Below are 17109 nucleotides of genomic sequence, written 5' to 3'. Positions count from 1 at the left end.
ATCACGTGAGTCTTTGGTAGTTCTTTTTGTAAAAGAACTACTTGTTCCCAGAGCATTTTATGCTTGATTGTGCCACCTTTCGCATCCTTGAAACCGTTCTGAAGCCAGATCTGCAAGTATTCATTGTAAGACTGAACGCAATAATACGAATCGCACACTATGAGTGTGGGGAATTCTCGATCGGTATTTTCAAGCACCATCTTGAATGCTAGTAGTTCAGCTCGCTGAGCAGTACAATCTCCTAGGGATTGTGTTTTAGTGAGGGTTGGTTTAAATTTCCCTTCGTGCCAACGACCTTTAACAATCGCGCACGCAGCACTGTAAGCTTGTTTACCCCCTACTGCGGGTTGTGCTGATCCGTCTGTATATATTATACAGCCGTAGTGATCTAGAGGCAGAATTTCGGTTGGCGGAGGACATTCAAATTCATATTGGAGAAATTCTTGTGTTTTTAAGTAAGGATCAAATTCGTACACCACGTCTGTTGCAGCAAGAGAGTTAGCCCATTGTATCCATCTTGGATGGAGTGCTTTAGCATTTGGAATGCTTGCCTTTGTTACCGCCTCTAAGGCTGGTATTGGTGTCACGATTACTATTCGTTTACCTTGTGCCAGGGCTCGTTCTTTTGCTATAGCTGTCTGTGTTGCTGTAAGAATTTTTTCCGTTGGGCTAAATTTCATTTCAGCCTTAGTGTACAAGTGTGATTTGAATGCAATTGGTACCTTTTCTCCCTCATTAGAGGTCAGGTATGTGAATCCGCATCTCCCTGGGATGACTCGAATCACAAGATTGCGTGTGTTATCACGTGTTTCTAATTTTGTTTTAATTAGCATGTCTGTTTGTAGGGATCTCAAAATTTCTGTGTGTGTTTGAGTCCAATTGGATCTTTTAAAGTCTGGTTTAATTAGATCATAAAGGGGTTTGACCCTTTCTGCGTAATTTGCAATGTATGTTCTTCCGAAATTTAGGAAGCCTAGAATTGACTGTAGGTTTTTTAGTGTTTTAGGAGCTTGGATTACGGCACATTTCTCTAGGAAATTGTCTGCCAGGCTTTTACCTTCACTTGATAACTCATATCCTAAGAATAGGACTGTCAGATGGGCAATTCTAGACTTTTTAAAGTTGAATTTGTAACCCTCTGCTGCGAACCCAAGTATTATGGTGTTCACTCTTTTCAAGTGAGTATCCAAGTCATCATCTGTTAAGTAAATGTCATCGACATAAGATAATGCTTCATCATCATATAGTTGTAGTAATTCTGTTACTCTCGCTGAGAATACCCCCGGGCTGTTCTTGTACCCCTGGGCTAACCGACAGAATTGTTTTTGAGTGCCATTTACTGAGAATGCAGTTAAATATCTGCTCTCTGGTGCTATGTTTTGACAAAAGAATCCATTGGAGATGTCCAAGGTTGTTTTGTATTTTTTGCGCACTATGTTATTCATTAGTGCAGCACTGTGTGAGTTTTGCACTGCAAAGGTTTTGCAACATGTGTTAAGGTGTCGGTAATCCAAAACTAGACGATATGTATTGTCTGGTTTGGAGACCGGAAACAAAGGATTGTTCATTTGTGAGGTGCAACTTTCAATCACCCCCTGGTATTCTAGCTGATCTAGTATTTCATTTACCTGTTTTTTAGCTTCTTGCTTAATTGGGTACTGCCTTTGTGCAGTAGGTTGTGATTTTAACTGGATTTTGTGAGGAGGAGAATCCTCATCCCATCCTACATGATTTTTATATAAAGCAGGTGCTAAGGCCACTGCCCACTTTCTAGCAAGTGTGTATTTTTTATGAATCGGGATTTGATTCGAGAAGGCAGGCATAATTACTTCTTCGCCATGAGGGCACTCCCTGACAAACTCTGGTGGCCACTCTTTTTCAGCTAGAAGGATGTCATAACCCTTGGAGAGGTTATCCCAAAATAGTCCCCTTATTTTCCTAGTCTTATCTCCCTCTATACGTAATGTTATCTCGTATATCTTGTGGGGTTTGCTAACTCTGGTGTCTGCAGTTTCCACTTGAAGATATTCATTCGTGTCCACTGTCTCCAGATGATTCATAAGGACTTTGCGAGCTATGCTCACCTCTGCTGCGCTGTCTAGCATTGTCTGAGCCCACTCTCCGTTTTTCAGTTGTGTCCTCAGTATTCTCGGCATTGTTAACTACCTTGATACTGGCTACCTTCTTTTTTGGAAATTGTAATTTCTTTTTTAGCTGAGCAGGTTCCTTGTCTTTGGACTTGGCGTGCTCTTCTCTTTGTTCTGATCGTCCTCTTCTTTCCGATTTCTGCGAGGAAGTCTGAAAAGATTGAGAGGGACGTGTATCAATGTCTTGATATCTATCAGGTTTTTTAATATTATCCCTATTTCTAAGGTTATATCTATTCCCAGAGGGGTCACTCTGCGGTGACCTCTGTCTTCGGTTTGGAGATTTTTCTCTTCGCCTAGGAGACCTTCCTCGGGACTGGAATTTCTTTTCTTTTGGATTGGATTGTTTGTTTCCATCCCAGTTCTTTTTTGGTGAATTATTATTAAAAAATATGTTTTCTGGACTTTCAGTCAGTTGCGGTTTTACTGGTATTCCACCTAAACTATCTCTACCTAGTTCCTCATAGGATTTTTCTATGATTCTGGCAATTTCAGCTGGTTGGTCTGCTATATCTGTTTCTTTTAACCTCTGGCGGATCGCCACGTTTGCTGCTTCACCTTTTATGTTGGCTAGTAATATAGCCGAGACCTGCTTGAAGTCTTTCAGTAATTTCATACCAAGAGTTAAAGCTGGTTCTGGACCGTATTCATCTTGAATTTGTTTTAGCACATCTGGTATTACCGAAATGGATGGAACACCGTGCGTTTTTGTGTAGATTGAAGCAAAGACTGTACCCCAAGTGTCACAGTCCTCTATGTGTGGTGCGATTCCCATTGGGAGACATATAGTCAGAATCCTGTGTTTTTCTATCGGGGTGGTGTCAGGAAACACCGCCTCTATTTGGGTGATTTTCTGTGCCAACCAGAATGGTATTTGTTCCCGTTTAGCCGGAACTTTACCTAGGCAGGATTGGATGTTCTGTGGTGTGATTTTATTTGTGTTCCCCTGGTGAGGGGTCAGCTGTGGTAGTTTAATCGCTGGCTGAATTGTTGAAGTCCGCATTACATACTGAACTAATTGTCTATGAATTTTTAGTAATTGTTTTAGCTGTATTAACAGCTCTCCTGTAGACATTCCTTCGATGTCTGGGTGTGGTGTGTATCCGGCTAAGACCGGCCACGTTGCTCCTGGTCTACCTAAAGGACCGAGTCTTGTAATGTGATTGTTATGTTTTAGGGCGCCATCAAATAAGAGCAAATGCTCTTGGAATTTGAGTGGTACTTCCACCTCCTCGAAAGGAGTGTAAATGTCAGGTGGTACCTCTATTTTGTAATAGTGGAAGTACTTTGTTACAGCATTTGCTGCTGGAAAATGTATCCATGAATAGTATACCTCTGTCTGCCGATATTCGTGTGCCTCAATTACGAATATGACTGTGCCACCTCTAGGTGTCAGTCCATTTTCTATAAGTTTTAAGGTTATAGATTTCCTTTTGGCGACCGGGATGAGTATTATATCCCCGTCTGCATCTAGTGCTGCAGTATCAGCTGCTACTATTTCAGCTGCTAATCTAACTGCCTCTCTTTCTTCATCACTGTCTCCCATTTTACCGACAGGATGGTATTATGTTTGTTTGCAGATCAGGTTTCTTAATGGAACAAAGATTAGATGCACAATATTTTGGAACTGTTTATCCTTCAACGTTGACTATACCAAGAACCTTATATAGGAGTTCCCTCCTGCGAGGTTTTGGAGGATATTACCTTTCACCCACTCCAGACGTCTTTGGAGTATTTGGGAAAAGGGGTGTGAGTGAGAAAGCACGACTGAGTTACTCTAAATGTCTTACGTTAGTTTTATCGCCCTTTCCAAACGCGTTGGGCGCCATGCAGTGTAGTTCCTATCTTCCCAATAGGCTCTGCGCATTGGAATAATACCTACAGCAGTAAAGGCCTAGGCCAGACGTTAACTAGGTCTACTACTGTCGATACTAGACTTAAGTTTTGGGTTTGCCAGCGTAGCTCAGAGTTCGCTAGAAACTTTCTCGAATGTTCAGGAAAGAATTAACTCCCCTGATTAGACAAGAAGGGATTTAGTTTCTGACAACCATAGAACATGACAACTTTGCTCTCCCCTAATCAAGAGTGTATCTCCAGAGTCGTGTGAGCACAAGGCAATTATTTTACTCAGTCAGTACGTGCATTCTTAGTCTCATCAGATTGTAGAGAAAAGGAAGAGACGGGCGTGTTCAATAAAAAGGTGTTATTTATTGATCAGTCTCTTTTCTCGTACAAGAGAAATGGATCGATATTATTGCAATACTTATAGTTAAGTAAAGTGCATACATTAAAAGCAATAGTATAAAATAATACTGTAAAAACATTGATATGGTTTCTGAGCCATATGATGTTTAAAATGATTAAAATATATTTACATACACATATACATTTGACTAAACGTACTCAACTGGTGTTTCTAAATACGCCTACCCCGTGTACCTGACCTAAGTCTAATGCGTGGGCGGGAATAGAAAGTTACAGTTTAAGTTAAGTTTGTTTTTGCCAAGTGAATAACTAAAGAATTCTCTGTGAGGGGTTATTCAGTTCTGTACCTGGAAGTTAGGATGAATGAGGAATGGTATCTCTTTCTCTGGTCTCGATATTCCAGGCTGCCTGCGAGGGCTGCCCGAAAGCGCCGGTGCTGGGTCTCTCGGCAAGAGATAGCAGCGCGTCTCTCAGCGCGTCAGGAAGGCGGGGCTGCTGCCAGCGGGGTCTGCTTCTGCTCTCGGCTTCGGCAAGTATGGCTGCTCCGTCTCGTCACCACGCGTGTGTTTGCATAGGGCAAGATCGGCAATATTTATACCTTAAAGGTGCCGAGATTGACGTAAGGATGGACATAGATACGTCAATAAAGATGTCATACGACTTGCTCGTTAGCACATTCTTTACTAAAGTTCTCTGTGAAATCAAAACAATGGCCGCACGGATTTTCCAGGTTGTCATAGGTTTGATTTGTTATGAGAACGTCGTATGCCTTATCAGGGGCTGGAGGAATGTCGCTTGTCTAATTAGATCTCAAGCGTTATGACCTAATCAGATAACACGTTCCTGTGCCGTAGTGTGACTGCGTCAGATAACGGTATCTGCATCATGGGGGCTTTTCTCGCCTCATGGGCCGACTGTTAGTTAACTTGATAGTTAGTTTAACCAGAATAGGGTCAGGAATAGGGGGATTGATTCAGAACCTATAGGAATACATGACAGTACAGTACCTTCAGGTTAGCGGGGAAGAGGAGCATGTATGAGATGTTCAGGGTTCTCAATTTCACCTTGACGGCGTCGAACGAGCGGCGTTGCTTCTGGACCTCCTGGCTATAGTCCGGGAAGATCATTATTGTTGAGTTTTCCAGCCGGATCTCCCCCTTTATCCTGGCCTCTCTTAAGATCAAGTCCCTATCAGCGAAGTTGAGGAAGCGGGCGATAACCGGCCTCTGCCTCGCTCCCTCAGGCGGTTTTGCCAGGAGGGCCCTGTGTGCTCAATCGATAATAAAGCATGGGGAGAACTGCACATCTGGGAAAGTCTGTAGCAGCCAGGTGCGGAGGAATGACGCCATGTTCGTCTCTTCTATACCTTCTCTAAAGCCTACGAAGCGCAGGTTGTTGCGTCTTGCCCGGTTCTCGGCGTCATCCACCTTCCAAAGCAGTTGGCGGTGGGAGGCCTGCAGCTCCGCCATGTCTTTTTTTAGGGTGGAGATTGAGTCCTCGTTCTCGCCAATCCTCGTTTCCGTCGCCGTTACCCTGTCAGACAGCTTGCGGAAATCTTGTCGAAGTAATGTCACTTCCGAGCCCACTTCCCCGATTTTGACCTCCAGCGCCGCTCGGGACTCCTGGATATCCGTCCTGGAGGCCTGTATGGCCTCCAGCAGCATCGCCGTGTCTGTCCGCACCCCAGGCGTCACCGATAGAGGCTCTGTCTGGGGCCTTGGCGCCGCGAAGTTGTCCATGGGTCCTAGTGTCTGTGTTTTCGGCAGCGTATCTCTCTTGCCCATGGTTGGTCGCGGCTCCGGGGCAGGGCCCCTCTGTGTCCAGGCCTCTCCGCTGTCCTGGGCGTCTTACAACTTGCCAGCTCTTCCGTCGTGTGCCGGTCGCAGGATATTCAGTCTCGGGCCCCTCCGACCTCCGCCGCTCAACCCCGCTTCTATTGAGGGACAAACGCAGATCCTCTGGGGGGAGACCCCGGCCGTATCGGTACCCCTGCTCAGGCCTCTTTAGGCTGCGCCGAGAACCTGCAAGGGGTCGGTCGGTCCCAGAGGGCGCGCGGACGGGCACCCCTAGACCATGGGCCCCTATCCCAGACCCTGGGCTCGGAAGGGTGATGGTCGGCAAGGGAAGGTCCACCCCCGGGTTTGTTGCCGTCGTCTCAGTGCTGGAGAGGATCACCACCAGCCTCGTCTGTTTGAGCGTCCCCCGCAAGCTGTTTTCGGCCCCCGGTGCGTGTCAGCCACTTCTCTGCCTCGGGCAGGATCACCACCAGCCTCGTCTGTTTGAGCGTCCTCCGCAGGCTGCTCTCGGCCCCCGGTGCGTGTCAGCCACTTCTCTGCCTTAGTTTAGGGCTCCGGCGTCGCGGCCGCCATCTTGTAAAGCGTAGTCAGTCCTGGAGTGCCGCCCGAGCTCCCAACTGGGCCTCACCCTCGCCGCCTCGTCCCGCTCGCTGACGTCTCCTGGCGGGCACTGTCTCCTCCCAGCCCCCGGAGCGAGCCAGCCGCCTCTCGCTCGTCGGTCAGGGCTCCATGGCCGCCATCTTGGTAAAGGGCGGCCGGTCCCTCTGTGCAGTGCCCGCTTCCGCCGGATCTGTGCACTCACCGCCTCCTCCCCGCACGGGCGCCTTCAGTGTCCGCCGGCCCCTCTCGTCCTCCGGCGTCCGGCAAAGGCCCCCGCCCGGTGCTCAGGGCTCGGACGTCGCGGCCGCCATCTTGTCCACGGAAGAGGGCTTCCCGAGCTCTCAGGCCAAGTCGGCGCCTCTCATGCAGTCAGGCGCCTCTCTGCTTCGAGGTCAGCTGCGCCGGCTCCGGGGGTCAGGGTGCTTTCGTTCCGGGTGTCTGGCGCCCCGGGAAGTGTGCAATTTGTCGGATTCTGTGGCAGCACGGCGGGAGCTCCAGCGCCGCACGTCCTACTCGGCCATGCTGTTGGCCACGCCCCCCTCCTTATTTAACTGTAAACAATAATCTGACATGAATGCACAGACTTCTTCTTCATCATTAATTCCTTTATTGATAATTCCTTAAAAACATGTTGCCTATAGCCAACTTGTTTCATCCTGGTGGACTTCTTCAGAGCTTCAGTAAATCTTTTCTATTTTTGACAACAGAGACAGTGATATGCAGTCATCCACATCGCATATTACAGTGTTCAGACCCACAAATTTTGTGTTGCATCAAAGCACACCTTTAAGGCTTTGTATCCTTTGATAATGACTACTCTAATTCATGTATTCGACTCGCTCAGCTTGCTCTGTTTGAATCGGCGGTTCAATCGATTGATGAGAGCTACCGTGCTCGATACACCAGAGGAAACCTGCGCGATGTAACACTACCATCTAATGAAACAAACATGTCCCTTTTTCAACACAAAGTAAGCACTTTGCCATAATGGTGATTTACAATCAAAGACATGAACTAGAGTAGTCATTATCAAAGGATACAAAGCCTTAAAGGTGTGCTTCAATACAACATGGAATTTGTGAGTCTAAACACTGTAATGTGATGTGGATGACCGCATATCACTGTCTCTATTGTCGAAAATAGAAAAGATTTGCTGAAGTCCTGAAAAGTCCGTCAGAACAAAATGCGTTGGCTGATCCAGCTGTAATTTCGCGATAATTTCTCAATGCTAAACCTAATTTACCTCTATCCTACCGCTGAAAAGGTGTTGGACCCTTGACACCGTGTATTACCCTCAGGAGACTTTACATAAACATGAAAAATCTAAATACAAATCATATTTAAGCCAATAAAGAGAGTTGGTGGGTTTTTTTCTAGTCAAAAGTTAAGTTTCTCTGACCCTTTATTCATTAGTCAAATATCAATCAGGTTACAGAATTTGGAAAACAGGAAAATTTGAAAACATATTATAGGTTGCAATCAAAGCATTCCATAAAGGGAAGGAATGAGACATCAAATGTCAGTCAGAATTCTTTAAAGAGTTCAGGAAATATAAATCAAGACTGAATTATGAAAGGCTAATCAATAATTAATAATAGGTACAAATCTCCCATAAAGAGAAATAAATGCAGACAAATACATCTTTTCAAAACGAATTAATTAGTCAAAGCATAAACTTAAAGTTTTAGCATCTAAATCTAAACCTTCTGACCTGGTCTGTTCCATCTGCCTTTCTATGCGTCACAAAGAGCGGGACAGCCCGCCCTTCACAAGACCACAGAGGAATGTGATCTGCCTTGCCAAAATTATGACATACAATGCTAGCCTATGCCCCCACTTTCCTCTATCTCTCCTCGGACGCAATCTCCTCCCAGACTGCATCCGCGACGTTCACGTACCTAACCCATATGATGTTTGATCTCATCTGCTTCTTCTCCTCCCTCTCAGACTAAGGCCCCCTGAGGCTCAAGGCTTAAAAAGCGAGCAAAAACAATATATATATATATATATATATATATATATATTGGAAAACAAAGTGCCCGAGAGCATTGAGCAGGCAACACGACATCGCTCTCGCCATCCAGCATAAAGTTGCAGCTTGTCTAATGCTCCGCTGTTTGTTGCAATTTGCACGGGGAATAGAAATAAATAATGCCTGGTAAACTGTGAACCTTGATGTGTTGTTTGTAGCAGCAGCCCTGAAGAAAAGGATTTCATCCTTGAAACGCGTCGGCAAATTGCAACAAACAGCGGAGCATTAGACAAGCTGCAACTTTATGCTGGATGGCGAGAGCGATGTCGTGTTGCCTGCTCAATGCTCTCGGGCACTTTGTTTTCCAATATATATATATATATATATATATATATATATATATATATATATATATATATATATATATATATATATCATTCTTGGCTGACTATACTAATAATGTTGCAGTTTTCAGTAAAGCTTGCACCGTGATTGGTTAGCATAGATGACATGAGGGTCTCACCATCCTGTTTTCATTGGCAAATCCAACCCATACCAGTTTTAACAAAGGAAGTGTTAATGCTTAATACAGTCTTATGTTTCACCAGCAATAATTATACAAATATGCAACATTAAGGCAGAAAAATGTATCAGTCCATTTCCTCCTTCCTTTCACATCGCATGCAGGAATGATATTTTCAACAAACACTGGTACATTGGCAGGATAACAAGAATTTACAGTTCACTGTGGCCTTGGCTTCTTTGTGTCTTCATTTGAGGCACTTGGCAGTCCTGCGCATGTGTCTCTCATTTCAGCACAATTCTCAGCCATGCTGGATTCTTAGGCAGCCATTTAATGATGGGCCCATAAACAAAATGAACACAAAAAGAGTATTAATTTATGATAATAAATCCCATTATGTTTTACCTCCCCCATACTAGTACCCTGTATTAGTGATTACCTAGCAAAAGCTATTAGTTTAAAGCAGCTTTTCTATTATTTGTACACAACATGCAAAAAATTTGCAATATACAACCTAGCATAATCATGCACCAGTGCAAATTATCAAAGCACACAGTTAATACACACTCATAGCAACATGCTCTAATGTTTTAAATAGCTTTTCATGCAAAATCCGTTTGCCCCGTGTAGTGTTAGTGCATAGTAATTAATACACATTATAAGAAGATGTGTTATGTACTGAATATGCATGGTCTAAATATGCAACAAGCCAAAATCTCTTAAGACAGGAACATGGAGTGTAGATTACAAAGAAAATGAGCTGGGAAGAGAGAATACATTCCAGGATTACTTTCAAAGCTAAAGAGGCCACTAAAATCATGAGTTTTCTCTACACTGCAACAACAACAAAAAACATTAATTCAGCACAAGCATTTCAGACTGACTAGGCCTCATTTCATGTTTCATGTGCCATGTGTTTTCCACTTGCACCAAAATCTGCATCATTTCAAATGCAGTCTGTCTAAAGCACAACAATAAAGCAATGCCTGACTCCAGATGAAATCTAAGCTACATCACAGGCAGCAAGAATTTTAAGGAATTATCAATAAAGGAATTAAAGATGAATAAGTCTGTGCAATCACATCATAATTTTGTTGATAGTTAAATAAGGAATCTGATGTCTCATTATTGTGATGGAACAAGGGTGTGCTGAGTCAACAATGTATGTATAGTACAGCTGTGATGTTCTGTTGCTGGCAGGTATTTTGAGGGATTTGTGCAATATTATGAAACAAAGATTCTTTACCTGATCACTATACAGGTAGTCAAATGTCCAGCCTGGGTAAGACTTAGAAACCTTGTAGGATTGTTACTCTTAATGTGACAGTTTAAGGTGATTGTATTAGTACAGCCACAAAAAGGAAAGATATGTTTTGAAAAGAATAATCATCAACAAACCAACATTGAAAGGCTTAAAGGATAATCTCTACTGGAGAGTGAATATTGGTTTGATTGACTGATGATCATTGTGACTATCAAAACAGAATTGGTTTGCAACGTTTTAGCTTCATTAATAAACCTAAAATAATGAAATATGTGCGTCTGTTTTATTCCCACACTGTTCACCCCCAGCCAAGTGTTTTCATCTTGCTGTATCTTTACTTACTTTATCACAAAAACATAATAAATTCGATCTAGATAAATGTAGTCTCTTATTTAGAATTTGGTGTACAAGGTACTCTACCATGCATGTGACAGAAAACTCTGTCCCCCTAACTCAAAGTTACCCAGTACTGTTTAGAGTCCAGTGAACTATCATATTTCCACTGCCAGTGGAAGCCTTTGACTAACCGCTCGACTGACGTTGGGCTGTTGGTCAAAGTACCTCAGGCCGTCCAACCTATTTAGGTTGGCTGTTCTGCTATACTTTTTTCCTATTTGGGACTGCAGGCAAAACCTTGCGGTCCTAAACAGGAAAACAAATAAATGACCTCAACAGGCTGTGAGAAAACTCCCAGTGTGTAAGGGACATTTTTTTTTTAAACAAAATACCTCTGTGGATGTTTGTGTTTAAAAAAAAAACATGAACATTGCACACACATAGCAAAGCTTCAGTGCCTTCAGAGGAGACGCCATGGCACCTATGAAGATACAGTGATCTCTGTAAGACAGGCAGGCATCTCTAAATATAGTGGACTGTAGTTTGCAGGGAGAAAAGGAGTACCCTCTGCCCACGTGAAATAAAGTAGTGCCACCGAGTTTGAAATAATTCCCTTATTCTTGATCTATTTGTTTGTTACAGCACGCAACTGTTTTTCGGTTAAATTGGTTACATTTTGAAAGATGCTGCAGTGTTTTATTTGCCTAAGGGAAATCAATAAAGAGCATTTGGATGCAAACAAGGATTCATATGTCTAACCAGATTTCTCAGCCCAAGAGATGTCGAGTCCTTAAGTTCCTGTCCTATTTCTAATAATAGATTAATTTAAGTTAACCAGTGAATGTTTTCCTTTCCTTTTGTTCAAATTCTGAATTAATTTGCATTGTAGTTTTCAGTGTATGCCTCTACTTGTCTTTCCCATTTATTAACAGAAGTCCGTCAGAGAATAAAAAATCCCAGAAACATCAAAAGTCTTTTAGCGTTGCCCTCGCAAAATTGACTAAGAATGTTAAAGATCTGCAGGAAGAAAACCAAAGCCTTAAAGTTGATCTGGAACGAGCTCTGGGGAACTCTCCTACTTCAAACCAAAGTGCAGGTAAAAATTATATTCTTAAGCGTTTATAGTGGATCTTTTTTTAAATGTACTTACTGCTGCAAAGAAGAGGATGCAGGTGTTTCTGTTTTCAAAACTTTGAAATTAGCCTTATAAAACAATTAAGGCTTGGTTTGTGAGCCTCTGTCTAAAAAGAAAGAAAGCTGTGTTCCATCCTTATAAAAAATTTGACATTAGGAACAAACCCTAAATCAAATTACATTAAATATTGTTCAGTAAATTGGAGTACAAACAAATGCTATAGACAAATGAGAATGTATCAAACTGAATTTTAAAAGTTTGCAGTGGGTACCAGGACCATTTGTGCAAGAAATTATTTTCATAGCATAAATAATCCCCATGTGCATGTATTAATGACCCCCACCACCAAATGTTGACATGACAGTTAATTCAGTTCTTTGCTGTCATTCAGTCCCTTCTCTCTTTTTTTTCTCCAGCCCTTAATGTGAAAGCCTGGAAATGTGTTGATTTTTAAATGTTTTCTGAGAAAAGAGTTTTTACATCCTCAGTAAATTTTAAATATAATATGACTCTTATTTGGCTTCAAATTCTGTCTTGTCTTTAGCATGCAGTGACTGGAGCAAACAAAGATTGGTGAGACGAGTCTCTGAACTGGAAAAAGTAGGTAGCACCTTGTAATTTCCCATTTATTTCTAGTATTGATATATTCATGCATAACTGATGTTGTAATCGGGAATTAATACTAGTGATCACTTATTCAGATTATTAGTTTTTTTTATTAATGATGGCTCCAGTTTATCTAATAGTTCACCATTGTTCCACTATCTTCAGAAGCTCAATGAGCTAGAAATCACCAAGTCTCAGCTGTCTAACACCGCCGAACCAGCAACTGTGGCTTCACATGTTAAAGCAGAGGTGAATCAAGACTCCTCTCAAACAAACAGTGTTGCTGAGGAGTGTGAGCGTCTCCGAGGACTGGTCAAGAATTTGAAAGGAGATCGTAGTGCGCTGCAAACGAAGCTGGCTGAAAAAGAGTGAGTGTGGTGTCTTTGTGAAAGTTATTATACCCAAAATATAATAAAATGAGCACCCTATCATAATTAAAATAAATAGTTTCTACTATTCAAATTAGTAATCCTTTGTTTGACACAACAATTAGTCAGTAGGTAAAATTCAAACTTTTACAAAGAATAATGCAAATCTATTTGCCATGCAAAACACATTCCTCATTCAAAATATAGATGTTACAGATATTAGTTTTATGTTCAAATAGTACAACAAACTGATTCAATGCACAAAGTCTATAAGTTTCTCATTGAAGCAAACTAAGGCAAAACCTTAGCGTACACTGTTGTGGAAACATCTTCATGTACTTTCCAAACAGCAACTGTAAAATAATATACCATATTTTGACCAAACGTTTCCTCATCAAGAGGTATACTAACACTGTCTCACAAACCCTCACTGTGCCAATTTGTTTAAATAATTGCATTAGCTACCTGGCTCTTAGAGCTTTGTATAATGGACAAAACAAATTATAAAGGGCTGTAGCTCTTCTTTAGTAATTCTGTCACAAATGAAATTACAGTATTAGTCCTGGCGCTCTCTCTTTTCATAGAGCTCTGTGTATTTAGAGACCGGACATCCTCTCTTATGTTTAGATAAAAGAAACAGTTGTAGCTTAAAACTATATTGATTCAAACAGGCTTACAGGAAATGTTCTCTTTGGTTGCTAAGTATTTGAAGAGTCTAGAACCTATTTTTGCTTCAAATTCAGCACATCCGTCCCAATATATTTTTGGGACTGCTGCTATACTTCTTTCATTAACATTTAAAAGTGCTTTTAATATTCTTGAGCCAGGAATCTTCTAATTTTATTCCAGTGTCCATTAGCTGGATTAAAGCTCATTTATATGCACAATTTTATTATTATTCTGCTCCACCTGCAGCTCTCTCATTGGAGTTTCAGGTCATGACTACAATATGCTTCTCCAAAACGTATTTTTTGTTGGACACATTCTAGACATTGCTGCAGCCCCATAATGGACTACCATATGTTGCTGCAGTGAAGCGTTTGGCATTAAATACTTTTTTAATGTCTGCAATTGATGTGCAGTCATACAGTGTTTAAAGCATTTAGTTACGTTTGTGTCCTGCTTGAGGGTTAGGGCTGATTTATCAAACAGTTGCATCTACGATAATGTGTATGTAAGCCTTACACTCAATTAACCAATACTCATGTCCATTGATTTTTTTTAATGCTCTTTTGAGCATATAGTTATTAGTCATAACCATCTTTTCAGTTTTTCTCATTTATTAATAAGCCTTTTAGTGTACAATAATGTATGAAACTATTAGACAGGCAACCTTTGCATAACTTTATAGCCACTTTAGGATTGCTAGATCGTAGATTAAATACCCAGCCTCAGTATTCACTAAGCACAAATCAGTCAAACTACTCCGCCCACACAACTGTGATATATTTTGTTTGTGCTGGGTTATCAGAGTCTGTCGTCCATAAATTATCTTAAAGGAACTTGCATTGATCAATTCAATTAGCTTCATTTCTTCCTTCTTACTTATCCAGCTGACTTGTGCTACCATCCATATTTTATCCTGAAAGGAAGTACACGCATTAACCATATAGAAGTTTGGTTTTGAGGCATGGAAGTCTCCATATATTAGTGTTACTTTACAGTAATTTTACTTGCAATTCATCAATAATGTAAACAAGTTTGCACAGAGTTCAAGAACTGTATTTTAGTCAGAGCAGTTGTGACATTTTTCATGGTAAGAGTTTTTCCTCCCCTCCTTTCGAAGCAAGTATGAGTAATATTCATGGTGGGTATTTTCTACAAATGTGGGTTTGTTTTCAACTCCACTTTCCTGAAGTTGGTTTACTTTGGTTGTGATTCTTTGGCCCCAATTCACGTCCTCTTATTTTATTACATTACATTAAGCTACTTGCTGCTAGTCTCTGTTCATGTTCTTATAACACAGGCCAGTTTGTCTTTTTCTTTGTGTTCTACAACATCATTACTTATGTTCCTTGTAATGGCACTTCAATTTCCCACAATCGTCTTGCTTATGTTTTCTTTCTATCTTGTTCTCCCACCTCATAATCTTCCGCTCTTGATCCCTCTTGTCACTTGCTTTGCTCAACCCTTGTGAATGTATTTCCACATCTCTCCCACTCTGGGTCCATGCCCTCTATGAATCTCTGTGGTCTCACTACAGTGTTGCTAAGATGGGTGATCTTGGCAATGCCAGCCTTTTTTATTTAGCATTTCAACCAAAATTAAACTCTACATGTACAAAGTTATTTTATTGTATATATGTGATAGATACTTCTAGCCACAGATTCCCCAGCCTCAGAATTATCCACAGGCTTCAGACTGGATCTAGAAAGAGCAGAACTGGTTAGACACCTCTTCATTATCTAACCAAGCTTCCTTTTGAGTGAATTGCATCCATTTAGCATTATATCTGTGTAAGGAGTGGTCTGGGACATTAGTGATTTGCACAAAACTTTATTAACCAATGTGTATGCTCTGTAATGTTTCTGACACTACTTTTGACAATGAAACAAAGATTTTAAGAAATTTGAAAAGATTGTGCAATTATGAGTGCGTACGATGATGATGGAATGAACTCCACACTAGAAAGCAAATGCCAGGTTTGCAGACTGTTTATTTATTTGATACTTCCCCTGATAATTTTTCTGATAGATACTTCTGATTGGAGGCGCCTCTCCTTTTGAATATTCACCAATCATCAGGCTGGATCCCAAAACCTTTTCAGTAGTAGCTCTGCGGGATGCGGCTCCACCTTGATGTCTTTCCGCTACGAAAATTATGTTTGGGCCCATGTAAGCGCCACTCCTGTGCACTGACGCTAGTTCCTTTTTTTCCGTGCCACCAGTCGTGGATCCGGAGCTACCTCTCGCCTCCTTGAGACAATATACCTAAAACAAATTCTGTTTGCAAGGAAATATACCCTCCCAAAACAGGTTTTAAGCCCTGTAAGGATTGTCACAAACAAATGTCTGGGACAGATCCTCATCAGGTTTGCCTGTGCTGCATGGGGTCGAGCCACAACCCTAAGGCCTGCAGTGACTGTTAGTCGATGAACCTAAAGGCCATTCGAGACCACGAGGTGAAACTCTGTCACCAAGCACTGGAAAACTCTGTGTCGATACTGATTTAAATTGAACGGTTGATCCTGTTCCTATTCCAGAAGTTGTTCCTGCAACCAGTTTCCTCTCGGTCCAAGTCTTTGGTTAGTTACATTGAAGTAAAGCTATGAAAAATCCAAGCAGGACTCCGCCACTCACATTCTCCTGACAAAGCACAAGTGCATTGCCATGCCTCTCAATCAAACGCCCGAAGTTGGTCGACCCTGGGACCCATCCCACAGCTTGTCCCGATGTAACCCGAGATTCCAGGGACATCTGCGACATTGATGCAGATTTGAGATGTTCCGCCTCTTTGGATTTTTACAGACCACCTCTGGCGTGCTTCCGGGCCCCAAGCATCCGAGGGGACTCCATCTGGCATACCCTGGCAGGTTTGGCCTTGGCGCACATTGGACCTGCCGAATCCACCCCTGATATCCTCAACAAACTCAACCTCCAGTGTCCATGCCGGTTCCAAGAGCTTTGATGCTGATACAAACTCCATTGACATTTGAGGGCGAGGTGCCCATTGTACTCTGTTTCTGCCATGCGCTTGACTTACAACTTCCACAAAGAAGAACACATACGTTGCATTCCTAATTTGATACGTATTTGGACAATGATTGATGCAAGTGATGAGATTGGGCAGCCATACAATGAGGAAAATTGGTATGATGGCTAGTGGCCTAGACAATTACCCCTGAGTCGGGGCTCCTCTCTCTCACCCCCCCCCCCTCCTCAGTAGCCGAAGTTCTTGACCTCCAGCTTCCTACCTTAAAAGTCAAAATCGATGTCTTGACAGAAGTGCTGCAATCAGGTCAAACTTCTACTTAGCCCCTCTTGCCCTGCAATCAGACACTACAGATACTCTTAGTGGCCTCGACCAAACCTTGCTGTATACCAGTGATACTCAAAGTACAGCCTGAGAGCCGATTGCAGCCCTCCTGAACGTTCCATGCAGCCCCTTACGAATAGCAGCACTGGTCTGCTGTTTACTTGGCTCAGCGCTAACATTCT

The 17109-nt window shown here is 42.2% G+C and overlaps 1 protein-coding gene across 2 annotated transcripts in view; it reads left to right on the top strand.

The window, feature by feature from the left end:
* IQCE (IQ motif containing E) overlaps positions 1 to 17109 on the top strand; it is a 313633-nt gene that overhangs the window by 136577 nt on the left and 159947 nt on the right. For both annotated transcript variants that reach the window (XM_078664993.1, XM_078664994.1), the window contains 3 exons: positions 11776 to 11939; positions 12523 to 12578; positions 12750 to 12952. In XM_078664993.1, coding sequence (XP_078521119.1) covers positions 11776 to 11939; positions 12523 to 12578; positions 12750 to 12952 — 423 coding nt within the window. The remainder of the gene's footprint in view (positions 1 to 11775; positions 11940 to 12522; positions 12579 to 12749; positions 12953 to 17109) is intronic.

This window comes from Lissotriton helveticus, chromosome 10 (genome assembly GCF_964261635.1).
Source record: "Lissotriton helveticus chromosome 10, aLisHel1.1, whole genome shotgun sequence".
NCBI lineage: Eukaryota > Metazoa > Chordata > Amphibia > Caudata > Salamandridae > Lissotriton > Lissotriton helveticus.
The sequence above is the reverse complement of the archived record's forward strand: the minus strand, read 5'-3'. Positions and strand labels throughout refer to the sequence as shown.